The 26,958-nt window shown below is 43.5% G+C and overlaps 1 protein-coding gene across 1 annotated transcript in view; it reads right to left on the bottom strand.

Annotated features, from left to right (window-relative positions):
- The window catches only part of WNT2 (Wnt family member 2), a 59,622-nt gene extending 47,369 nt beyond the window's left edge, over positions 1-12,253 (bottom strand). Inside the window, exons 1-3 of the mRNA XM_059711614.1 lie at positions 11,456-12,253; positions 9,164-9,390; positions 2,736-3,013 (exon numbers count right to left, since the gene is read on the bottom strand). Of these exons, the coding sequence (XP_059567597.1) occupies positions 2,736-3,013; positions 9,164-9,390; positions 11,456-11,538 (588 nt within the window). The 5' untranslated portion in view covers positions 11,539-12,253. The remainder of the gene's footprint in view (positions 1-2,735; positions 3,014-9,163; positions 9,391-11,455) is intronic.
- Between the last annotated feature and the right edge of the window lie 14,705 nt (positions 12,254-26,958).

The following is a 26,958-nucleotide window of genomic DNA, read 5'->3' on the forward strand; positions in this document are numbered from 1 at the left end:
AGTTCATACTCACTGACATCATGCATCTCCTTGAAAAAGCCTGCCCACCCACCATTAATTAAAGCCACATTTTAAAAAGTCAGCGTGTGCACTTTTATTCCAATCAAAAGGAGCCTCCTCAGTTTTGCAGAGTAGGCAGGAGAATATCTGAGGCCTGACAGCTGTTCACCTCTGCACAGTGAGGCATCATGTGATTTACATTATAAGTCGTGTTGCTTCAGGGCCTCCAAGATAATAGCTCAGACCTGCTGTCCTAAAGACCTGAGGCATTCGATATCTAATGAACTATTTAGCATAATTAGTATTTATTTTGACAAGTCAACATGCTTTTGGACACAGTGTGTGACCATTGGCCTTTATCTGTAATCTGAGAGATCTGACGATATTTCCTGCTTGAGTAATTAAGCAGCACACTCCTATCAAAGACACCACCCTTTATCGCCTATGCAGGCGGTATCAACGTCAAAACAAAGTCACTGTACATCGCCCTCTTTCCAAACTATTGCACAAACAGTCATTACCAACAGTCGTAGGGTTGCACAACCGTAGCCTATATTTTTTGGCAGTAGTCACTATAAATTAATAAATTCATGAACATAAGGAATGTTGACTTTTAAAGTTCAAGAAAGGTACTATTTGTAAACAGTTCAGGTCACACTCATCTTATTCCTTGTACTAAGCAAGAGTTCTTTCCTTTCAACTCGTGTTAAATGACATTTGGTCTCTCTGTGAGCGTAATAAGACAGTTTTCATCCAAACAGATCCACATTTTTTAATTCTTTTTTATGTTAAAGACCACCCCCAGACCTTTCAATTGTATGCGGATCTTTCTTTATATATTAATATCAAGCACATTTTAATTTTATGTTGGCAAATGACAAATTATGTTCATCTCTTCTCACTGGCAATCCGATTATTCTCAGATGGCCCTAACTATTTGTTTTTCATGCAATTAGAATGATACTAGCTTTATTCACAATGGCAAAAAATGGAAACAGGACAATGGAAGTCACTTGTGGTTGATTCCTGGGACAAGGCTGCAAGGGACTTTCTAGAATGCTGGAAATGTATATCTTATCTAATCACACAAGTGTGGTAGTATCTATGTGAAAATAAGTATTATAAATATGTGAAAATAAATTTCTGAGCTATATACAAGATTAGTGTGCTTCCCACACTTTACATATTTTAGGCCTTGATTAATCTGACTAAGTATTTCATTACCCCAGCCAGTGGATGCCACCATGCCGAAAGACATGGCTTAGCAATGGATTCAAACACTGTCCTTTTAATGCAGTGGTTCTCAACCTTCCTAATGCCGCGACCCTTTAATACAGTTCCTCATGTTGTGGTGACCCCCAATTTCATTGTTACAAATTGAACATAATTAAAGCATAGTGATTAATCACAAAAACAATATGTAATTATGTATGTGTTTTCCAATGGTCTTAGGCGACTCCTGTGAAAGGGTCGTTCAACCCCCAAAGGGTCGCGACCCACAGGTTGAGAACCGCTGTTTTAATGGCTTCATCCTAGGCCAGAAAACCCCTCATCTAGCAGTTGAAAGCTGAGTTCTAGTCTTGAGCTTTCTACTGATTCTCCATGTGACCTTGAGCACCTGAGGGCTTATGTCCTCATCTAATAAAAGGGAGGTAGAGAGTCAATACTGGCCAGGGAAATCACAGCTCAGGAGGTTAGTAAGGGTAGAAGATAAGGGATAGAGTACCCCTTTGGGCCATGTCCTCCCTCAGTCTACTTACTCCTCCGGTAGCAGAAATCCCAAGGGAAGTCTGGTTCTAAAAATAGCATCCCTGACTCCCAAAGAAGCCAGTCAAGTTGCTTTCATGGTGAGTTGCTTTCATGATATGTTTGAGAGAAGATGTTCTGGGTCTTGATATCCTTTAACTACAATCATCCAAGGTCCCATTGGAATGTGGGATAAAGCACTGGCTAGCAGCTAGCCTTACCCACAGATTATACCTTCTGTCAATGACACAGTATCCAGAGGGACCATAAAACACTTGACTCTACACAATGCCAAAAGCCATGGGTGGACTCCTTCAGCTCAGCTGTGGGAAGAAAGGTGGAGCATGGGTGAGGTATTTCAACCCCGTCTGTGGTATTCTTTTGTTTTTGTTTTTGTTAATCTTCACCTGAGAATATTTTTTCCATTGCTTTTAGAGCCAGTGAAAAAGGGAGGGAGGGAGAGTGGAGAGAGAGAGAGACATCGATGTGAGAGAGACATAGATTGGTTGTCTGGGGATTAAACCTATAACCCAGGTATTGCCCTTGACTGGGAATTGAACCTGAGACCCCTCGGTGCACAGGCTGGTGCTCTAACCACTGAGCCCACTGGCCAGGGCCAGTCTGTGGTATTCTTTTTTAAAAAATATATTTTATTGATTTTTTACAGAGAGGAAGTGAGAGGGATAGAGAGTTAGAAACATCGATCAGCTGCCTCCTGCACACCTCCTATTGGGGATGTGCCCGCAACCAAGGTACATGCCCTTGACCGGAATCGAACTTGGGACCTTTCAGTCCCCAGGTCGATGCTCTATCCACTGAGCCAAACCGGTTAGGGCTGTGGTATTCTTTAGAATAAACAGCTTGGGGCTGGGGGACAGCGGGAATGCGTGACTGTGGCATTTTATCATCTCTAGGAAAGTGTAAGGTCAGCTCAGCTTAAGTGACTGTAAGGCCATGCAGCCCACACCGTGAGCAGCGCGCAGCCCTACCTTCCTGCCGGCCCTGTTGTTGTGCAGGTTCATCAGGGCTCTGGCGTCCTTGCCTTTCCGCTCCTTGGCATCCACGAACGCGCGGGCAAACTTGATCCCATAGTCAATGTTATCACTGCAGCCGCCCCAGTCGAAGGTGCCCCTGGTGTCCTTGGCACTGCCCTTCTTCTTTGGATCACAGGAACAGGATTTTAATTCTCCTTGGCTACAGGCCCTGGTGATGGCAAATACAACTCCAGCTGAGGAGATGGCGTAAACAAAGGCAGATTCCCGACTACCTGAAACAAAAACGCGTTTCTTAAAAGCGGCCTGGAGTTGCTCGTTTTGAACGATGTTCAGATGAGGGCTGGTTAGTCTTTGCTCTGCCTCGGACAGACTGCAACACTAGGCAAAAGGGGACTGGTCGTCTTGAAGGATTCTTTTCTAGAGCCAAGCCTCGCTCCTTAAAAGGAACCATCGCCATCGAATATAAGCTGTTACTAATTTAGATGCCTATATGACAACTGTCCTTAAGGTAAACAGAGCGGACAAGAAAGTACAGTGAAAGCCTGCCTTGCCCAGCTCCCGAATTCACGTCAGTCTCACACACGTGCTTGCTTAACCCAGAACCCTCCGTGTTCGAGACGAGAGGAGAGGAACATTTTGGTGTTTTCAGCTGTACATACAGTCCGAATTCTACAGTTCTTTCATTGCGTAATAGACCTTGGCTATTCCATGATACTCCATGAATAAAACCTTGAAATAAAAACAACCCACCTGCCAAGCCTCTAGGCATTTCTGAGGGCACTTGTATACATTTAATATTTCAGACTGAAATTCCGAATTAAAAAAAAAAAAATCTAGGGGCCGAGGTGGGAAGAGAATTCAAGGCAGTGACCAGGCCGCAGCGCTAACACTGGAGAGCGCTGGCGTGGCATCGATTTTCACTAGTAATTGGGAGATTGTTGAAGGCAATATGCAATATCCTAGTTACATACCACGTCTAACTATGACTGTGAATTTACTTTCTTCTGGAACACCTGCAGTAATCACTGGTATTGGGTAAAAGACAGTGGAAAGCTTTCCTTTGGTTTTTCTGGAAGGAAACAAATTTACCGCCTATAATTAGACTTGGGCAAGGACCCTTTGGGGTGATTTCTTAGAATTGTTCTTTATTAGCACACAGGCTACTTTCACTTGCAGGCTGAAAGGTACATATTTCAGTGCAATAACTACATTAAATTATTTTAATAATCTGTAGTAACTCATGACACAGTGTTGTGGTACAGTGACAGATATAAGGCTCTTTAGGGTCTGTGTACACCTCATTTTTCAAGCGGAGCTGTATTTCATTGTTATTAGCACGCCCTTTTATTAATGGTTGCTGCAGCAAATATATTAACAATCAAAATACAGGCTGAACCGCCTCCTGCCAATGCAAGGCAGAAAACAGAGCCATTTGGCGATTCAGTATGTCAAGACGAGTGTGACTTTTTGAACCACACAGCTGGGAGAACAAACCACCTTTCCGCATCAGAGCCCTGCTTGGTTCTGTCTGTCATTCGGCGCTAAAATTTATTGTGTACATTATATAATGCCCTTTGCAATCTTTACTCTGCTAGTCTCATTATTAAAAATCAGGAAAACGTATCTACACCATATTAAATGGCACTTACCTCAGCCCTCCAAAAATATCTGCCCCCAAACCTCTAGCCATCATAAAAAGAAATCAGTCATGCTCTGAAGTTAGGTAAAATCAATTATATGAATATTTGCTACAGGTAGCAGGTGGTGGTCTCAAGAGGAAAATGTGATGGTCATGAGGGCTGTTTCAGAGTCCTAGGTTATAAGGATTACAGATTTTCTAAGTGGAATTGAGTTGTTTTATAAAAGATGGTGACTAACTGAAGCTAATGTGGTTTACTCTCAGGTTGTGGCTCTCAGATAAATGAGATTTTTATTATACCCATTTTACAGTTTAGGAAAATGCCTTGTCATTAGTTACCCCATTGAGCTGCTAAAGCCTGGTTTTGGATTGGAGTTCAGTGTCCACAGTTAGAGATATCACATAGAGGGGAAATTCCCAAGTGCTTAAGGTACTTAGCACTAGTCTTTTTTTTTTTTTTTTTTTTTACTGAGAACGAAGAGAAATTTTATGAGGTGGTCATTTAGGGGGAAAATATGGATGATCTCAATGATAGAATACGAGTGGCCAGACAGTAATTTGAAAGTAGTAGAGGAATAAATTGTAGGCAAAGCATTCATCCTGGCTTAAGGTACAATTGCATCGACCTGTTGGCTGAAAGAAAAAAATCACTTAAAATCTGCTGCCTTTCAGAAATAATTTCTAAAGCAAAAATACCTTTCACAATATTTGTCACTTATTATTCAAGCACATTACTAAATAGAGAGATGTTTATTTATTTAACTGAAAATGTAGCACGGGGACTGGTTTTGCATTTTACCTCCAGATGTTTTGGTATCATGTTAGATGTGGCCTTAAGATGTTTTCAGTTAAGTGTCTTAGATGAATCACTAAAATGCTATGTGTGAAATAGTAGCACATTTCAAGAGTTGGCTTTCTAACAAAACAAATTTTGACCTTGGGGCTCTTCTTAGAAAAACGGATTCTTCTTAAAGCCATCATAATATGAAATAAAATCCAAATCTAAATAGTGATATTTAGACTTCCTGATGTGTTACTATTCGTTTCTCTAATTTTGGGGTTGAGATAAGTCAGACGATGTCTATACTAAGTGCATAAGCATAGTTTTTGTTTGCAGTTAGGCATTGTTACCTGGTAGAGCAGAACACTAGAAGCTAGGCTTGTTGGAAAGTTATGGGTTCAACTCCTTGGAAATGCTTGCTTTTTAAAATTTTTTTATTTTTACTTTTTACATTTACAAGGATGAGACCTAATGACCTTTTCAAGGTTCATTCAAGGACTCTAGAGGTATATTCTTGCAGGGATATATGGGTTTATGTTTCTCAGCCTGTGACTGGCGATAGTTTGTTGAATGAGTGAAACGCAAATGTTACGAAAAATGGGTGTCTTACTCTAAGCTGGCTGAAGCAAAAGAGGCAAATGTTCTCCATCTCTCTATGACCCTGGAATGTGTTAGTAACTTTTATGTTCTTCCTATAAATGGCATCGCCCTTTGCCTTCCTAGTCATCTATAAGGACACATTTAGGTTTCCAAAGGAAGTTCTTCACAATTCTAAGATGTGAATTTCCCTCCAAGCAATTAATTATAAAAATTTTTGGAAGGCTTTACTGGAATTTCATGATGATTTCCAGGATAAACTACCTTAGGCCAAATTCAGCCCTCCCAGAATCAACGCAAAATCATCACTGACAGTCACAGGAGTTTACATAAATGTCCAGGAAGAAATCTGGCCTTCTATGAAGAATGGAAAGAAATTGTGTAGCTTGGGTGTTTTAAGTTTTGAGTACTTTGGCAAAGCATTCAAGCTTCATCTGAAAGAACTCTGAAGGAAATACAAGTTAGAATCTCTTATTTACTTGAGGCCTTAGACTAAGTCAAACTAGTTCCAACCTCTTCCTTCTCAGCACTCCACCGCTCTGAAGAAACAAACACTGTCAAGATTAAGTTAAAGTATTTTATGAATGAACTCCCAGCTTTGGCAGGCCTTGAGGATTAGTGGTCAAAATTAGGTCCTTTGATTTGTGATCTAAAGATTCTCTTCAATATAGAGACATCTTAACAGATTTTCATAGACAGAATTTAGAGGCGATCATTTTTATAAATGAGAAGAAGGACATTTAATTTGAAATCATTGGGAAATGGTTGTGAGCACTTTGAAAAGGAAAAACCCTGATGTATCTTAAACACCGAGAGCCTTGCATAATTTGCCCAAAGGTATCTTGTGCTAATAAATATTTGCAAACTTTCTTTGACAAGTTCCGGCACTTTAATTGATTCACTAGTGAGCTAATCTAGGTGAAGTCTGAAAATTCCATGTTGCTGAAATTTACTATTAGCCTTTCAAAAATGTGCGATGTCATATCAAAACTCCAAGAGGAATGCAGAAGAATATAGTTCTTAAGCTAGAGAATAAAATTGCAGAATATGGCCATAAATTTCCTTGAGGGATACACTGAGAGTGAGTGCACTACGCCCTGGGGGGATTTCAGAGACATTCAGTTATGCATTTGGCCTCATAAAACCCCGGGGCTGTGATGATTACAAGATAGAAACACCCTCTGTTAAGCATTACCAAGTGTACAGCCTGGATGACTTCCTTAGGAATGGGGGGTGGGGTGGGCAAAAACAAGTGTAAAGTTTCCTGTTTCTGGGGTTCACACAAAACTTTTGTGTTTTCAGTCAGATTTCCCAGTAGCAAATGGACTGTGCTATTTCTTGGAAAATGCTTATAACACCAGGTTAAGTAACAATTTTTTTTTAAAAAAAATGTGATTTTTCAGTTAATTTTCTCTTTATACCAGCTCGTGAACTACTTTTCACATTCAGGACGTTAAAAAGTTTTTTATGCAATTATATAATGTTGTGGGTTTAAAATTTTTTTTTTAATTGATTTCAGAGGGGCAGGAAGAGGGAGTGAGAGAAACATCATTGATGAGAGAGAATCATTGATCAGCGGCCTCATGCACACCCAACACTGGGGGATCAAGCCCACAACCTGGGCATGTACCCTAGCCAGGAATCGAACCTTGATCTTCTGGTTCATAGGTCGATACTCAACCACTGAACCACGCCCGCCAGGCAATTATATGAAGTTTAATGCTCCTGAGTGAAAAAACACGCACACACAAAACAAAAACAACCCAACTATGTAATCATGGTTCACACTCCTACCCTCCATAAATACCCTTCTGCCTCAAGTGTACCTGGGAAATAACAGGCGTTCACTACAAGCTCATCCATTCATTCACTCAACCATTCAATGAATGAATGATGTCTGCAACACACAAAGCATCAAGTGAGATGCAGAGAAGGCAGGCTAGTCCGACCTTATAGAATTTACAGTCTACTGGGAAAAGAAAAGTTTAATTTAGATATAGGGTGACCCAACACTGAATAGCTGAATGGGAGGTGAAAGGTGGTGAGCAGAGATTTGTCTCTGCTTTTTAATTACATTTATACATTATTGTAATAATAGCCATTTATGGCCAATAAAAGATTTGAGCACTCCATCCTCATCTTCTGCTCAAATCCTCTGGAAGGTGCAAGTAAAGAAGTCAAGAAAGCCCTGTGGGCCCTAACCGGTTTGGCTCAGTGGATAGAGCGTCGGCCTGCGGACTGAAAGGTCCCAGGTTCGATTCCAGTCAAGGGCATGTACCTTGGTTGGGGCACATCCCCAGTAGGGAGTGTGCAGGAGGCAGCTGATTGATGTTGCTCTCTCATCGATGTTTCTAACTCTCTATCCCTCTCCCTTCCTCTCTGTAAAAAATCAATAAAATATATTTAAATAAAAAAGCAAGCCCTGTGGCTGCTGCCTCCTTTTTCCTAGAGACAAAATCTGAACCTGGAGGAACAGGAAGGGGTGTGACATGACATGGATATGATACTGTGGCAATAATCTGGTTATTATTAACAGGAAAGGAGTAAAGGGAAGACTAGTGATATAGGCATGCCACTTGTACAGCTTTGCTAATTTAACACTTTCCCAGTCTGCTCCCCACTGACTGGACAACAGACGCATGCCCAGTATGGCCCCAGTGACGTGGGAAGGTGCCTACCTGTGTGTCAGTCACACCTGGGAACAAATTAGTGGCCAGAATAGGTGTGGCCACTGCAAGGGCTGGAAACCTGAATATTTAAACATCTAAACAAAGGAGCAAGCTCTCTTGGTTTTTACTCTCTTGGCTCTTACGGACGGGGCTCCTGGCTCTCCCGCTGCAGGGGCTCCCCTGTGCCCACTCGGCCCATGGCCATGTGGGACCCACACAATGGACTGATGGACTTTCATTAGCCTGAATGCTGAGCTGGGCCCAGCTGCAACATGGAACGGAGCTCTGGACCCCCAACTGCCCCTCTTTCAGGGCTGGGTTAAGGGACATTGAAACCCGAGGGATGTAACTCCATGCAAACAAAGTCTTTTTCTACATCTCATTCTCCCAGGCAAGCTTCTGAAAATGCTTATTTCAGTGGTACCCCAAGAACCTCACGCTCACTCGTGTCTGAGAAATCTGGTCCACTGATTCTTCCAGCAACAGATAGAGCAAAGGATTATAAGACGTCAGCCTGGGGTCTACATTCTAATCTATGCCCAGCCTCCCACACAACTTTAGGCAAGGTCCTTGATTTAAGTCCTCAGCTGTAAAACAGGGCCGATGCCCCCAGCAGAACAAGCTTCCGAACTGAATACAATGCAAGGAAAGGATGAGCGGGGACTTCAAAGACCAAATGAAGGGGGGAGTGTGTGAGGGGAGCGCCCGAGGAGGGACCTGGAGGCAGGAGACTTACTTCGGAGCAGGACCCTGCCGAAGAGGCTGTGGTCCCTGTCCAGGGTGTTGCAGTTCCAGCGGTGCTGGCGGAATTGGTGCTGGCACTCCGTCGTCCACTCTGCCACACCCAGGCCAATGGCACGCATCACGTCCGGGTGTCGGTGGCACAGCTGCCGCTGGCGGCTCACCAGGCCTGGCACATTGTCACACATCACCCTGGAGGCGCCGCCTGTAGCTCTCATGTACCTGGGAAGGGCCAACACAGAGGTGAGAACACTGACATTGAGGCCCAAAGCCACAATGTTTCCTGGGAAACTGAGTTCAAAGCGCTGTTTCAAAGATGAATTCCTTATCCTTTTAGGGATATTGCAAAGCAAAGGTTATTTAATTTTAGTTCCACGGAGAAGCAGCACAGCAGGCATGAGAAGAAACCTGGTAGAAGCCACCCCAAAGTGGAGCGATGGCTGGTCTTGGACATGAATCCAGGGCCAGCAGATGACGCTCTGGGCGGTCAGGGAACACAGTGAGCAGGGAGGGGCAACATCTTTTGGGAAGAGCCTTCAAAGACTGTTCCCATGAAGGCTCTGATCTCAATGATGAAATGTGTCTGGATTTGGCGTGGGGGGAAGCCGACCTTTAAAGCTTCTCGCTCACATTTATTTGACCCGAATGTTTAAGTATGTTAAGAAACTGTCTGTATCTGTCTAATCGACACCTGCTGGTATCTGATGTTACACTCTCCTCACAGACATGCCGTTCTTTCGAATCCTTTAAATATTTCCATTTTCCAGCTCTTCTTGGCCTTTACAGAGAACCTTTGGAAATAGTTCTTTCTATTGTTATTAAGGACACTGAATGTTTGGAAGAATCAAACAGTATTATAGCTCCATAAAGTACTTTTGAAAAGAAACTTTAACAAAAAAAATTACATCATCATCTCTGCCCAGATGTTCTCTATTAGTTGTGAAATGTTTAGAAAAGGTACCTTTTATATAACCAAAGCTGCCATAGGTGTCTTTTGAAGCCATCAAACAAGGAGAATGTCTTTTCTTGCATTTTCACTACTTTATATGATCATAAAATCGTTAGAGCTGTGATTTCCAAAAAAGCATATTTAAGTGACAGCTGAGAGACAAAGTGACAAAAAGACTGGGCGATAAATGTTTAACCACGGAAACAGAAATATCATTTTATTGAAAAAATGGTCATTCTGATAAATCGATCTTTGATCCCGTGTCAGCAATGTCAAGGCTAAACTCCTTCCCATCCAAAGTGGCTGAAGGGGGACTTGAACCCCCTCCCCATCAGGCTCTGCCATGCTTCCTCGGAGGGCTCCAGCGTCTCCAGAGTTCCCTGCCCTCGTCTTTTTGGCCTTTAGCCGAGACTCCTTAAGTTAGATTCCCCCAGGTAGCAGGTCTTTCTGAGTCAGTATTTTAGTGTCTGTTGGGAAGTCCTAGGTGCAAGGACGCCAAAGAGCTCCCAATTCCCTCTTTTCCAGGTCATTAGGTAGGAAGATGTACAAGAGTTTCTGGGTGGGCAGAAAAAGCTCCCTTTGTGAGGTGGCTAAGACCTGTCAGGGTCACGGTGCAAAATAAATACATACGTCGCCGATCCGCGTGCCAAGGACAGCAGCACGGTTCCTCCGGGAGCCCCCCACCCCCACCCCCAGCCCCGCGCTCCCGGCTCCCGGGAGGCAGCCATCTCTACCTGGAGGCAGCAGCACGGTGTGCTTCCCACCCACGGGGAGAAGCACTAGGAATGTGGAAGGACGGGAAATGGTGCAAAATCACACGCTCTGGGCTCCACAGCTCCTGACTGCCTGCCTGAATGGCCCCTAGGTTTGTCTAGAGTTGTTTTTATTTGGGGGGGGGGGGGTTACGGGGGAGTGGCAGGGGGACAATTGTAGTTTTCAGAGTCAACACACACACACACACACACACACACACATATATATATACACATACACACACACACACGTCTAATATAAGAAACTGGCAGATTTTGCTGTTTATCAGCTGGATCCAAATAACCCAAATATCAGAATCAGAGCTCCCATTTGAAGGGGAATGTGGGTGGGGTTTTTTCTTTCTTCTTTTTTTAATTAATTAATTTTTTTTTTAGTTGTCAAAGTTGGGATGGTCTTCAGAGGAAAAGCGAAGGGACTCGGGATAAGGGCACTGGGAGAGGGCAGCAGCCAGGCTGTGCCTGGAACCCACGGAGAACCGCCGCGGGCAAGGGTTCCCGTGGCCAGTGCAGTCCGGTTCCCACACGGAAAACCGCCTCCCTCCCGGGCCGGGCTGCGTGGACTTACCACCATGAAGAGCTGACCTCAGGCCTGAGCCAGGTCAAGAGCAGAGGGAGCCAGAGCCAGATTCCACCGAGAGGGCCGTTCATATTAACCCCCTTGCGTCCGCATCAGGTCAGACTCCGTGTGCGGGCGCCATGCGTGCCCCAAGCAGAGGCGCTCAGCCCCGGGAGCGCCTGGTCACCGCTGCCAGCGCCGCGCCGCGCCCCCGCCCCCCGCTCGGTCTGCAGCGAGTGGCGAGACTCACTGATAAAGTTTCCGAGGACGAGCTGGGCGAGCGATAAAGGCCAACCCGGCCGCCTCGCCCACAGCCCAATTCCCCAGGCGCCACGAGCGCAGCGGCTGAGAGCTCTGCGCGCCTCCCGAGCCCAGTGCGCTCGCTCCCCGCCCGCCCCGGCGAAGCCGAAGCCGAGGGAGGGGGCGCTGCGCTGGCGCCGGCGGGGAGGGGCTCGGGGTTTATTCAACAGACGATGAAATGATGGCAAGAGATGTCAGTGGGCGAGATGAGGCGGGGCAGGAGGAGCACCTCCGTGTGGCCTCGAGCGCCCTCGGAGGCAGGTAGCTCTCGGGAAGCTCCCAGCCAAAGCGCATCCGTGGGCTCCCGCCGCACGCGTGTCCAGGGCAGGCGAGGCGCCCCTCCTGCAGATCCGAGTTCCCGAGCGTGCGACGTGGGGAGTCAAGGGAGGGGACGCGGAGATAACTGTGTGCAGAGCGCAGGAACCGGAGACGGTTTTCAACTCCTTGCTTTCCCTCCACTTGGAAATGTGGGGTCTTTGCAGGGCAGGGATGGGGAGGGAGGGGCCGGGCCTCGGGGAGATGGAGGCGTGTGGCCTTGATTGCTGGCGCTGGGCTTATATGCGGAGCTCGCAGGGAGGGGGCCACGAAGGTCCATGACCCTCCTGACCTCACCGAAAGTCGTCAGCCAACGTGTCCGGGGAAGATGCGGTTTTGACGCACACCCAGCTCTCCCAGGCGCCACGGGAGCGCAAAGATCCCGGGGGACCCGGCAGCGAAGACCCCCCGGGTCGCGCCGCCCTCCTCCCTGGCGCTCAGCCCTGGAGTTTGCAGCGGGAGGGGACCTGCTCTGTCCTGGATGTGCGCCCCCACCGAGCCCAGAGAGAGGCACGGGCTGCGGGTGGAGCATCTTGAGCAGCAATTGGCTCGCAGCCCCGCCGTTTATCACCGGAAAGGAAGACCAGGAACTCGGGCGTCGGTGAACTGTTCCAACGCTCTTTTCCTGGGGCGGGAACCCGCAGCCCGCCGGGCGTGTGCCTTGGGGAACCCGGAGTTTGGGGAGGGGGAAGCCTGGGGGGAGCGCCACATGGTTCGCCAGGCGTGGAGGGGTGACACTCCGGCTGGAAAGAGCCGGCTTCCCCCCTCCCCCCGCCCCCCTCCAGCCCTCGGCCAGAGCGGCAGTCCCTCCGGGAGGGAGAGCGGTGAGCGGCTGGAAGGAGCGCAGCTCGGAAACGCCAAAAACCTGAAAGATGCTGTCATCGCCACCCCGTTCCCCCCGCCGGGCCCTGGCAGGTCCGGCCCCTCCCAGGCTGACCCAGATACATCCCGGTTTGGGTCCGGAAAGGGAGGGGAGGGAAACCAGCCCCGCGCCACCCACGACTCGGGAAGAGCAGGGCTCGGAGCCAGGCCGCGCTGCGGTATCGCAGGCCATGACCCTGGGAAGTTCGGGTCGGTCTGCGCAGGTCACGAGGGAGGGTCCCCTGCGCTTCTTCTCCCAGCGCGTGGGAGGGGACGGAGGGGACATGGTGTGCTAGGCACCCAACAGCAACCAATATGGGCATTTACCTCCATGCCCATGTTCACAAGCATCTTTCCTGGGCGCAGCAGAAGAATAAGCTACAATTTCATTCCACCCACCTTTGCCCACAGTCTCTCACAGGGAAATCCAGGCACTTGGGACACACGTAGAAGAGGTGGGTGGCCCCAGAGGAACATAAGACGCCAACATACCGCTTCTCAGTGAATAATGCAGGGGTGCCGGTGTGGATGTTGGAAAATGTAGGCAGTTGTGTTTCGCTCCTGGACAAGGAGACCTGAAGCCACCTACAAAGCTCCTCAACCCACCTCAGCATATGGTGTCCTCGCAGCCAAGGGGAGTTGGACACGAGTGTGACCATCAGCTGGGAGGCCCTGTCTCTCCGCCCAGGGAAGTTGTCCATTGGCCAGGAGATCGGCCCTTCAGTTGCTAGTGAGGCCAATGGAATGACCTAAACCTGAACCAGACCTCCTGGAAGAAGAATGGCCCATTCCCCCAAACCCATGAAATCCGGCCCAAAGGCCTGCATCCTGGGGCAGGAGGAGAAGTAGCACAGGACTCGAAGAGAGGCAGTAAGGCTTGGTGAAAGGCAAAAGGCTGAACATTTCAGTTAATGAGAAGCTAAATCCAGATGTGAGAAAAGGCCCACACAAACACCCCTTCCTGACCTGCCCAGAGGCAGTCCCGGCCAGACCTGTGATTCCATTTCCCTCCCATTCTCCACCCCTTTTCACTTACCACCCATTATTAGCTCCATACAACTTCCTTGCCTGCCCAACAGGCCCGACTTTCCCCTCTCATCTGTACCTATTCTCTTGATGGACCGTTCAGTTGGAAGATAGGGTGTTCACTATTAGAAGAAGTTTGGAAATGCTCACTAAAATTAGGAGGAAAGAGGGTGATTGCAAACTTCAGTTCTCTTGCAATAAGAACTGCCATCCCAAAGAAGAGCTAATAACGAATGAAGTACATTGCACAAGACTTCAGCCTTGCTACAGCAGACGATGAGGTAAGGAAAGACAGGGTTAAGAGTGCCTTTAGATCTATGAATTTAATGTCTGATTTTTTTTTTGTTGTTTCTTCAATGAGAAATATCAGAATTGACTGTGAAACTCAATTACAGTATACAGAACCCAATTCTTTTCTGACGATTAATGTTAGTTTGCTTGTAACTTCAGTATAGCATTGTAGCCAAATGAGTCAGTCTATTTTCTTAGTTAGATCCATTGTTTGTCTAATCTCCCAGGGTGGAGAGAGAGAACTAATTTACTACCAAACCATCTCCACCCTTTAAAAAATGGAGAGTCACTTCTAAAACCAAATAGCCTTTCAGTCTGAACTTAAGGCAGTGTCTCCTAATTTAGCTACTCCCCAACCAATGATTCAAAGTTCAAGTGTCTCCAACTTAGCTTCAGTGAACTTTGTGTATTAGCAGGACAGGTCAAAGATGGGAAAGAAAGAAATATGTACCTTTTGTACTTTCATCTAAGAGTATCAGATACATAACAATATAGGTTAAGTTTGAAATTTGAAGTTTGTCTGCAATGCTCTTAAAACATTATTCCCACTGGTTTGGCTCAGTGAATAGAGCGTCAGTCTGTGGACTGAAGGGTCCTGGGTATGGTTCTAATCAAGGGCAAGTACCTCATACCTCGGTGGCAGGCTCAATCCCAGGCTCTGGTCAGGCATGTGCAGGAGGCAACCAACCAATGTGTGTCTCTCACATCGATGTTTCTCTCTCTGTCTCTCCCCCTCCCTTCCACCCTGTCTCTCAAAATCAATGGGAAAATATCCGTGGGTGAGGATTAACAACAAAACAAAAACATTGCTCCCTTTCCCCTTCAGTCACTCCTGAAATTTAATTAAGCACTCTTACCTATTCTTTGTCAGAAATTGCTTTTGGAAAAGTTCTATTATCAGTGATTTAAATCTCAATGTGCATTTAAATTAATGTGCGCCAAAAAGTTACTTCCAGCATGATTTATTCCCCTAGTAAAATAACCTCTAAGACTGGACAAAACTAGAGGAGGCAGATTTTTTCAGGGATCCATAGGAAACACAGCTGTGATCCTCGAGAGAAGGGAACCACATGAAGTGTGTTCCACAACTTTCTCATAATTGTCCTGGTTTTTCTGCAGAATGGTACTTTTCCTGGGCTGCAAGAAGTGGAATCCAAGCAGAGCAACAGACTCAGTTAAGGAGGACGAGATTAGAGTTTTGCACTGTTGAAGTGGCTGAAGTTAGCAGGGTAGCATATCTGAAAATAGGTAGCTGTGAAAAGGGAAGTTCCACAAGTCTACATGGAGATTTGCCACGGACAAAAGCTGGACTGAATCCTATATAATAAAGAGCTAATATGTTAATTAGACTGGACAGCAGAAGGACCATCCTGACGACCTTCCGGATTACCTTCCGGATGAAGCTGGGGCTTCGAGGGGCTGCGAGGGCCGAGCCCCTTGCATGAATTTCGTGCATCTGGCCTCTAGTATAGATATAACAAGACTCTACAAGGTCTAGCACAGATTGCCTGCTGCATGGCATGTGGTGTTGAGAGATGTTGGAGTTCCAGCTTAGCAGGGTCGAGAGGCCCCATTGTGCACTTCAACTGAGATGCTAGAAAGGCCATCCCTCTAAAGTAAGGGTCATGACTTTGTGTAAAAACAGGCCAAGAATAAAACCAACGTCCATTAAGTTAAGATGACCTTGTATCATTTATAATCTCAAGCATGCAATAAAAAATTAATAGGCAGATGAAAAACCTGAAAAATGTGACCCATACTCAAGAGCAAGCAGTCAAAAGAAACTGACTCTGAGATGACCCAGATGTAGGAACTGTCAGGAAAGCAATTTTAAAGTAGCTCTTATATACCGAACATATAACTATGTTCAGGTACTTTAAGGAAAATATAGTCACAGTGAACAAATACATGGAGAGTCTCAATAGGAAAATAGAAGCCATAAGAAACAAAGACGAGTAGAAAATATTAAAGCTGCACAAAAAGACACAAGCAGAAACTACTGAAATCAGATGACAGTAGAATAACATCTTTCAAAGGGGATGCTGCGGAACTGGAATTCTATAATCATTGTAAAGCTCCTTCAAAAATGAAGAAAAAATAAAGATGCCTTCAAACAAAAGCTAAGAAAATAAATATTAAGTCAGTTCTTTAGGCTGAAAGAAAGTTATACCAAATGGTCTTATGGAATCACTGGAAGGAGTGAGCATCGGGGAGGGTAAATTTGAAGGAAAATGTAAAATAATATTGACTGTTAAAACAATGGTTGTTATAGCTTGTGAGGTTTAAACCCTATAGGAGGAAACATATGGCATCACTAGTACAAAACCAGGAGGGGACTCTGCTTCCAGATAGGATGGATGAAGTACACTGTACCCTGTCTCTCCCTCTGAATGTGCCCATGCAACTTGGAAAGAATGCATGGAAAAGCTATTTGAGGACTCTGAAAAGTAAATGGTAGCAGGCAGTTTGAGGAAGACCAAGAAATTAAGTACTACTAAATGATGATGAGTTTCTTATTTGTGTATCTCCTCTGATATTCTGAAACCTAGGCCCAAGGCAGCCAAAGCCTCCAAGTGGGAACCTTAATATACCGGCAGACCAGCAGGAGAAGTCTCCAGAGAAGCCAATGAGGAGTTTTTATTCAAGGAGCACAAAAGGCACCCCTCACATCCTCAGGGTGGAAGAAATCCCCTTGCTTCTGCCCCCTCCATTTATCTCAGACCTCAGTCCCCTGGGAATTCCTGTGTAGATGTTGGCAGTAGTAACCGTGGCAGCAGTGAGAGCCCACCTGTGCCTAAAACTTCAAAAGATCGGAAAATTCCTCTCTAAACAGAGGAACTGAGGTTCCCAGAAGGTGGAACAAAATTACTTGCTTTCTCTCTTTTTCTCTGCTTCTATGTGCTCCAGATATGGGTGCTGTCACAGAAAGCGTATGGCAGAGTGAGATAACTAAAGCCATAGGGTCCGGCCAGAGGACCAAAAAGGGGAGTCCTTGAGAACCAGAAAGTCTTTGGGAAGTAGTGAAAAATCCAGAGCTGGGAAAGTAATTTCATAAAGTTACATGTGAACTGCTGTTCATACCCCTGTGTACATGTTGATCATACTAAGGACTTTGAGGACAGAACTATAGGATAAACCACCTCCCAGGTCCCAGACACGTGTGAGGCAAGCATGAAGACCATTGCAAAGGCTATGAAAATGGGAAAAAAAAAACCATCAGAACAAGGACCCACAGAAAGCTGGTCAGAATTTTTGGCCTGACAGGGTTGATTATATGCTAAAATAAGAATAGCAACATTCTCCCTAGGATTGAAACAAAACCCAGAGTCTCTTAACACTCTATTCAAAATGTCCAGGATGGAACAAAATTACCTGGCATGCAGAGAAGCAAGAAATTCCAACTCAAAGAGAAATACAATATACAGACACTAATTCTTAGATGACACAGATGTTGAAATGATCAAAGACTTTTAAAGCAGCTGTTCTTCAAATGCTCCAAGAAATAAGGGTAAATATTTTGAAATAAATGGACAGTAGAAAATATCAGCAAGTAAACATAAAGTAGATAAGGAACCACATCGAAGTCTTAGAACTGAAAATAGTACTCACCTTTCACTGTGAGATGGTGAATATCTATCTCACTGGATAAGACCAACATCAAAGTGGAGATGACAGAGGAAAGTGTGAGTGAACTTGAAGATAGATCAATAGAAATTATCCTGTCCTAACAAGAGAAGGGGGAAAAAAGATTAAAAGGAAATGAGCAAAGCTTTAGAAATTTCTGGAACAATTATATAAGGCATAACATTGTCTTGTGAAATCCTAGAAAGATAAACAGTCCATTGCAACAAAAAATACTTGCAGAAATAATGGCTAAAATATGGTGATAGTTTTCTACATTCCACTTGAAGTTAAAAAATGTTGATTCTAATCTTTGTAATCTTTAGGTTAATGACTAAAGAAATAATGTAACAAATAAGTTTTCCAATGATCTATTCCTGTATAATAAACCACCCCCAAAATAACAGATTCTATAAGTTGAGAAATAACCAACATGTGACACCGTGTTTGTTTTAGGTGTACAAATACAGGTGTACCTTGGAGATATTGCGAGTTTGGTTCCAGAAGACTGCACTGCAATAAAGCAAATATGACAATAAAGCAAATCCAGTGAGTTTTTTTAGTGTCCCAGTGCATATAAAAGTTATGTTACATTCTACTGCAGTCAATTAAAGTGCCATAGCATTATATCTAAAACAAATGGGCATACCTTAATTAAAAACACTTTATTGCTAAAAATGCGAACCATCATCTGAGCCTTCAGTGATATAATCTTTTTGCTGGTGGAGGGTTTCGCCTCTATGTTGATGGCTGCTGACTGGTCAGAGTGGTGATTGCTGGAAGTTAGGATGACTGTGGCAATTTCTTAAAATGAGACAACAGTGAAGTTTGCCTCGTTGACTGACTCTTCCTTTTATGAACGATTTCCCTGTATCACACGATGCTGTTTGATAGCAGTTTACCCACAGAACTTCTTTCAAGATTGAAGTCAATGCTCTCAAACTCTGCCACTGTTTTATTGATTAAGTTAATGTAATATTCTATTTTGTTGTTATTTCTACAATCTTCACAGCATCTTTATCAGTAGATTCTATCTCAACACACCACTTTCTTTGCTCATCTGTGAGAGCAACTAACCTGTTCAAGTTTTATTCTGAAATTGTGGCTATTGAGTCACATCTGCAGGTTCCCCTTATAATTCTTGTTCTCCTGATATTTTCACCAAACCTGCAGTTCCTTCCTCCACAGAAATCTTAAATCCCTTGAAGTTAGCCATTAAGGCTGGGATTAACTTCTTCGGAACTCCTGCTAATGTTGATATTTGACCTCTTCCCACGAATCACAAATGTTCTTAATGGCATCTAGAATCGTGACTCCTTTCCAGAAGGTTTTCAGTTTTCTCAGTGCAAGATTACCAAAAAGGTTAACTTTGTAAAAATGCAATACCTGTGGTCCAGCCAGCACGGCTCAGTGGTTGAGTGTCAACCTATGGACCAGAAGGTCAGTGGTTCGATTCCTGGTCAGGGCACATGCAATGCGGGCTCATCCCCAGTACAAGGCATATGAGAGGCAGCCAGTCCCTGATTCTCTTTCATCATTGATGCTTCTCTCTCTCTTCCTCTCTTAAATCAATTTAAAAACACTGAATAGCTGAATGGGAGGTGAAAGGTGGTGAGCAGAGATTTGTCTCTGCTTTTTAATTACATTTATACATTATTGTAATAATAGCCATTTATGGCCAATAAAAGATTTGAGCACTCCATCCTCATCTTCTGCTCAAATCCTCTGGAAGGTGCAAGTAAAGAAGTCAAGAAAGCCCTGTGGGCCCTAACCGGTTTGGCTCAGTGGATAGAGCATCGGCCTGCAGACTGAAGGGTCCCAGGTTCGATTCCAGTCAATGGCATGTACCTTGGTTGCGGGCACATCCCCAGTAGGAGGTGTGCAGGAGGCAGCTGATCGATGTTTCTTTCTCATTGATGTTTCTAACTCTATCTCTCTCCCTTCCTCTCTGTAAAAAAAAAAAAAAAAAAAAAAATCAAAATATATTTTTTAAAAAAATAAATAAAAATATAAAAAAACATAAAAAGAATATCTGTGAAGTGCAATAAAGTTAATCATAATAAAGCAAAGTATGCTGTAATGATCTGATATATGTATATATTGCAAAATGGATTACCACAATATAATTAACATCAATCACCACACAGTTACAATTTTTAAAAAACTTTTAAGATTTACTGTATTAGCAACTTTAAAATATACAATGTTGTATGCTTAACTATAGTCATCAAGTTATACATTCTATCCCCAGGACTTATTTGTTTTATAACTGGAAGTTTGTTCCTTTTGACCACCTTCCATCCATTTCCTCCACTCCACAGCCCCACCACTGGCAACCACCAATCTGTTCTATCTATGAATTGTTGTTGCTTTTTTTAAGATTCCACATATAATGATCATACAGTATTTGTCTTTCTCTGCATGACTTATTTTACTTAGCACAATACCCTCAAGGTCCATCCGTGTTGTCGCAAAGACAGGATTTCCTTTTTTCTGGCTGAATAATATTCCTGTCTGTGATATTTTCTTTCTCCATTCATCCTATTTCTGATCTTAGAGGAAAAGCTTTCAGCTTTTCAATGCTAAGTATGATGTTAGCTGTGAGCTTGTCATGTATGGACTTTATTATGTTGAGGTACATTCCCTCTATACCCATTTTGCTGAGAGTTGTTATCAGGAGTAGATACTGAATTTTATTAAATGCTTTTTCTATATCTGTCTAAATGATTGTTTAATTTTTATCCTTCATTTTATTATGTGGTGTATCACATTGTGTGATTTGAGCATGTTGAATCATCCTTGGAATAAATCCCACTCATGGTGTAAGGTTCTTTTAATGTACTGTTGAATTCTATTAATCTTTTGTTGAGGGTGTTTGCATCTGTGTTCATCAGAGATATTGCCCTATAATTTATTTTCTTGTATTGTCCTTGTCTAGTTTTGGTATCAGAGTAATGCTGGCCTTATAAAATGAGTTTAGAAATGTTTCCTACTCTTCTGCTTTTTTTGGAAGAGTTTTTGAAACTCTCCTTTAAATTCACCAGTGAAGCCAGCTGGTCCTGACTTTTGTTTTGATTACTGATTTAATCTCCTTCCTACTAGTAGATTGGTTAAGGCTTTCTATTTCTTTATGATTCGGTCTTAAGTAGGCAGTATGCTTCTACAAATTATCCCATCCTTATACATTGCCCAATTTGTTGGCATATAATTGTTATTGTCGTCTCTTATAATCCTTTGTATTTCTGTGATATCGGTTATAACTTCTCTTTCATTTCTGATTTTGAGTCCTCTTGTTTTTCTTGGTGAGTCTAAGTAAAGGTTTGTCAATTTTGTTTATCATTTCAAAGAACCAGTCCTTAGTTTCATTGATCTTCTCTAGTGCTTCATTTATCACTTATTTCCACTTTGATCTTTGCTATTTTTCTAATTCCTTGAGGTGTAAGGTCAGATTGGGGACATACTTTGTATTTAATTTCTCTTAATCTATTGAGGTTTATTTAATTGCCCAGCATATTATCTGTCTTAGTGAATGTTTCATGTTCACTTGAAAAAAAATGGGCCATAAACAGGTGCTAGTTACCAAAGGAGTACAAAATAAAATAAAACAATTCTATTGAGTCCATCAGATAAGAGAATGTATGTCAGTTCCTATTAAGCATTGGTATGGCTGTGGGGTAATGAACACTCGTGCATTGCTGATAGGTCTGTAAATCCATTGAAGAGCAGGATAGCAGTGAGGCAGTCAGGCTGTCACCCAGAAAAAGATGGCAGGATAATTCGAGGTTTGCTTTACAAGGAGACTATTTTTGCAGGTGTGGGAAAAAGAGCTATTACCCAACCCCCAACCAACTGGAAGGGACATGGGGAGAGAGTAAAGGCTGGGACCAACGTTAACAAATCTTGTAGGGGTTGTCTTAAGAGGATATGTGTCCTTCAATTGAGGCACAGATACTAATCTTTCAGAGAGTGGAGCCAGGTGAATACCTGGACCTCACTCTCCCTTGGATATTCTGCTGGGGTTCCCTGTTGGATATATCCTAACAAGAGCTGAAGGATCCATTGATGTAGATCATAGTTTCACCTTCCCAGGGAGTGGTTGGGTGGAGAGAGGATCTTGGGGAGACAAACAGAAATATCTCACAACATCAACAGTTAATGAAATAGAAAATGCTTGTGCTCTATAACTAGCTATTCCACTGCTAAATATACTCAAGAGACTTTGTCATATGTACGTCAGGACAAATTTACAAGTATGTATAGTGCAATATTATTGGGAAGAAAAAGTAAAAAATAACTCAAAATTTTATCAGTGTGAGAACAAGTAGGTAAAATTGTGGGATGGACATATGGTGAACTATTACAGATTAGTTAAAACAAATGAATTACATCTTTACTTTTTAACATGAATGCATCTGAAAATAGTGTTGATGGAAGAGCAAATTGCAAAATGAAGCAATACAAGAATAACTCTGTATTAGCTGGGAATGCCTTTGTCATCATAAACAGAAAACCCACCCATAGTGGTTTAAGTGAAATGGGGTTTATTTTTCTCACATGGTCAAGTTAGCTGCCCCACATGTGTACATTCAGGGCCCTTTCACTTCTTCGTGCGTGGCTGCTCCATCTTATGGCTTCCAGGTTTTGATAGCAGCCCCCTTTCTGCGCTTACAATTGAACTACTTCAGGGTATTTAGCAATTCCGTTAACCCTGAATTTCCATCCACGTCTCTAGTATTGTTCTAGCATACATGAAGTAGATAAATTTTTTGTGTGTTTTAAAAGTCTTTATTGTTGAAAGTATTACATATGTCTCCTTCCTCATTCCCCCATTGACCCCTTTTAAACTGCCCCTCCCCCTCCCTTCACTATCCTATTGTCTGTGTCCATGGATTATGCATACAAGTCATTTGGTTAATCTCTTCCCACTTACCTACCCACCCACCCACCCCTGCCTTCCCTCTGAGATTCCACAGTCTGTTCCATGCTTCTATGTCTCTGCATCTATTTTGCTCATTGGTTTATTTTGTTCATTAGATTCCACATATGAGTAAGAGTGTGTGATACTTGTCTTTCTCTGACTGGGTTATTTCACTTAGCATAATACTCTCTAGGTCCCTCCATGATGTCTCAAAGGGTGAGAGGTCCTACTTTCTTACAGGTTTGTAGTATTCCATTGTGTAAATGCACCACAGCTTTTTTATTCTCTCGTCTATTGGTGGGCACTTGAGATGTTTCCAGATCTTAGCTATTGTAAATTGTACTGCTATAAACATAGGGGTGCATACATTCTTTCTGATTGGTGTTTCAGGTTTCTTAGGATATATTCCTAGAAGTGGGATCATTGGGTAAAATTAGAGTTCCATATTTAATTATTTGAGGAAACTCCATACTGTTTTCCATAATGTCTGCACCAGTCTGCATTACCACCAGCAGTGTACTAGGGTACCCTTTTCTCCACATCCTCGCCATCTCTTGTCAGTTGTTGATATCTTGATGGTAGCCATTCTGACAGGTGTGAGGTGATACCTCATTGTCATTTTAATTTGCATCTCTCTGATGATTAATGACTTCAAGCATATTTTCATATGTCTCTTGGTCATCTTTATGTCCACTTTGGAGAAGTGTCCATTTAGGTCCTTTACTCATTTTTTAATTGGATTGTTTGTCTTCATTTTGTTAATAGTTCCTTTACTAGTATATTTTGGACTAGAGGCCTGGTGCATGAATTCGTGCACATGGGTGGGGGGGTCCCTCTGGGTGGCCTACAGAGATTGGGCCCCTAGCTCACTCCCCCAGCTCGCAGCCCCGGCTCGCACCCCAGGCCTCACAGACCTGCAGCCCCATCTGGCACCCCGCCTTGGCCTGGGGCCTCCTCCTCACCTGCTCCACCATCCCACCTACAGGGCGATCAATCAGGGCCAGGCCCCCTGCCTGACTCCCTCAGCACCTGGGAGCCAGGTGGGAGCTCCCACCCCCCACTGCTGCTGCTGGTCGCTGTCTGCGGGGCAATCGATTGGGGCGATTGGGCCCCTGCTTGCACCCACTTTGGCCTGGCGCCACCCGCTCACTTACTCCACCATTCCGCCACAGTCCTGCTCTCGTCAGGGCCCATTGGGGCTGACAGTGCCTCCACTGCCACCCACTGCCAGCACCGCATCCCCAACACCAGCCATGGTCCTTTATGCCCCATGGTGGTGCACATCATAGTGAGCAGTTGAACTCCCAGTCAAATGACTGCCCAAGGGGACAATTTGCATATTATGCTTTTATTATATAAGATAGTAACCCTTTATCAGGTGTATCATTGCCAAATATGTTCCCCCATACAGTGGGCTTCCTTCCATTTTGTTAATGATTTCATTTGCTGTTCAGAAGTTTTTTATTTTGCTGTATTCCCATTTGTTTATTTTCTCCTTAGTTTTCTTTGCCCTAGGAGATGATTCCACAAATATTTTGCTATGAGAGATGTCTGAGATTTTGCTGCCTGTGGTTTCTTCTGGGATTTTTATGGTATCATGACTTACATTTAAGTCTTTTATCCATTTTGAGTTTATTCATGTGTATGGTGTAAGTTAGTGGTCTAGTGTCTGTCCAATTTTCCCAATTTTTTTCAAGTATCTGTTCAATTTTCCCAATTTTATGCTTTTGCCTTCTTTGCCAAATATTAATTTGCTTCTTTCTGCAGGCTGATTGTTATTCTCAGTCTCTTAATGGACCTCAGAAGCTCCACAGGGTGGGGCAATTGCTATCCTTCTTTCCCCCTTCCCCACCTTCCCGACCCCCCAAAAAAATCCCAACTCCCGGGCAAAAGCTGCCTGGATGGTAAAGGTCTGCCAGAGAAAGATGTCCTCTGCAATGTAAGGGGATGACTCTGTGCAGGAAACCAGGTTGGGGTTTCTGCCTTCTGAGCTCTAACCCAGAGCCCCAACCCTGGCTTCTGCTCACACAGCTCCAATCCACTCTGCCTTCCCTCTGTCAGAGCCCAAGGTGAGTGGTTGCACACGAAATTTTGTACATCGGCCCTTTAAGAAGGTGCCTGCATTTCCAGCTTTCTCTCCTTGGTAGATAGCAACCCTGCTGCTTTTCACAACCAGATGTCATGTGGGCACCTTTCTCAGTTCTGTTGCTCTGGGCTGGGAGCCCAGTTTGGGGTTTAGACCCCAGCATTCTCAGTGGGAACCCACAGCTGAGATATCCCTCCGGAACTTCAGTTGCTATCTGGAGCCTGGCCAGCCCTTTCACACCTCTGCCCTTCCTGCCAGTCTCTATGCAATCTCTTCTTTCCATCCTTGGTTATCGGGGTCTCTCTAGCTAGTCCTAGTTGATTATTCAGGGTGGATTTTCTGTATTTCAGTTGTAATTCCATTTTGGACCTGGGAGCGTGTCAGTATAGCTTATACTTACTCTGCCACCATTTCGGAATCTAGATAAATATTTTTAAAACCAGGCTAATTTAATGAATAAAAAGGTTAGAAAATGTGTGCCTACCAGATAGATAAACTCTGGGACCCCACATGTTGTGTAAAATGTTTCAGTGAGATGAGGTCCTCTTTGTGACGTGAGGAGGTGAGAGTGTATTAGGGTACGTATCGTCAGCCATTCTGAACAAGATTGAGTCACACACCTCCTCACACCACCACTAATCCTCTCCTATGGGACAGTAAGAATGCAAAATCTGGCTTTCTCCACTATCATATGAAGGTTTAATAAGTCTGACTTTAGAGAAGTGGTTTCTGCTTCTAACTTATAGCTGATTGCACATCTCTGCATTGAGTGTGCTACATACAATCTGTTAAAAAGGGAGAGAGAAAATAGAGGGAGTCTTATCAAATATTTGTCTGCTTGACCTAGTAACTCTTCTGACCTTGTGAATTGTGAATACATCTGTTTTCGTTTAGAGACTTTAAGTGTTTTTGTGTCATTACATGATAGAAAACATTTCCCTTCAAATATGGTCCTGGCAATTAGAAACATCTGACTTTTTTTTCTCTTGTAGAGTATAATTTTTGGTGCAAGGCATTGCAATGCGTGCTTTATGATGAATAACAAGGATAGAAATTTTATACTGGCCACTATTTGCTCAGTGTATGCCACAAACAAGTAGAAAACTGTATATTCCCTAGTTCACTTAACCATTATAACAACCTTATAGGTTTAGACATAGGTTTTGTTGAACTAGATAAAAGACTGGCATATAGTAAATGCCCAAATAAAGATAATTATTTGTAGTATGATTGTTATTCTCATATTATAGATGAAGAGGTAGACAGTGCTTAAGTATAAAAGCTGCACAGCTAGTAAGTGGCAGAGCTAAAATTGGAACTCAGATCTGTCTGGCCACAAGTCTGCATTAATTATACAACTCTATAAACCATTTCTATGTCATTTCTTTTAACATTCTAACCATAACCCAATCTCAGGATGATTTTTATCTTTCAGATTAGAATACGAAATTTCAAAGAAAATAATTATAAATTATAATCATATATTTCATGACTCTTCTTTTGTGTATGTGTTTGTTTGGTTTTTTTTTACTTTAAACAAATTTTTATTATGCAAAGGTTATGTAATTGGACATTTCTCTGTTTTTTACACAATTATTCTTACCCTCTACAGAAAGGCTGCTTTTAACTTCTCATCAGGTGATGGCAAGCACTAAAATCCTCAGTGATTTAAGTTGAAAACAGTACATGGGTGCATAGCTCTTGCACTTATCAGGGATGTAAAAGTGAAATTTTATTCAAAACTACAAAATAAAATATCTGTAGGCATGGACAATAACAGCAGTAAACCACTGTATGTTGTCAATTGAAACTAGTAACTGATGGTTATAGCAATTTTCTTAAACGTCGGCCAGCCTTTTTCTTAAGTCATTTCCTTTAGTTGACTTCTCTGAAGTCATGGGTGAGGAGCACTGCCTTGAGCTTCCTCTCTCAGTTCTCAGTAATGATGGTAAGGCACTTGATATGTGATTTTTGTACTGGAACACACGGTGTTCTCCGGATTCTTTGTCTGTTGGAGTTAAAGAATGAATCCATGGACTGAAGATGGTATAGCAAAGGTGGAGATTTATTGAAGAACAAGTACAGACTCGCATG

The sequence above is a fragment of the Myotis daubentonii genome, chromosome 10, assembly GCF_963259705.1.
Source record: "Myotis daubentonii chromosome 10, mMyoDau2.1, whole genome shotgun sequence".
In the NCBI taxonomy this organism is placed as follows: domain Eukaryota; kingdom Metazoa; phylum Chordata; class Mammalia; order Chiroptera; family Vespertilionidae; genus Myotis; species Myotis daubentonii.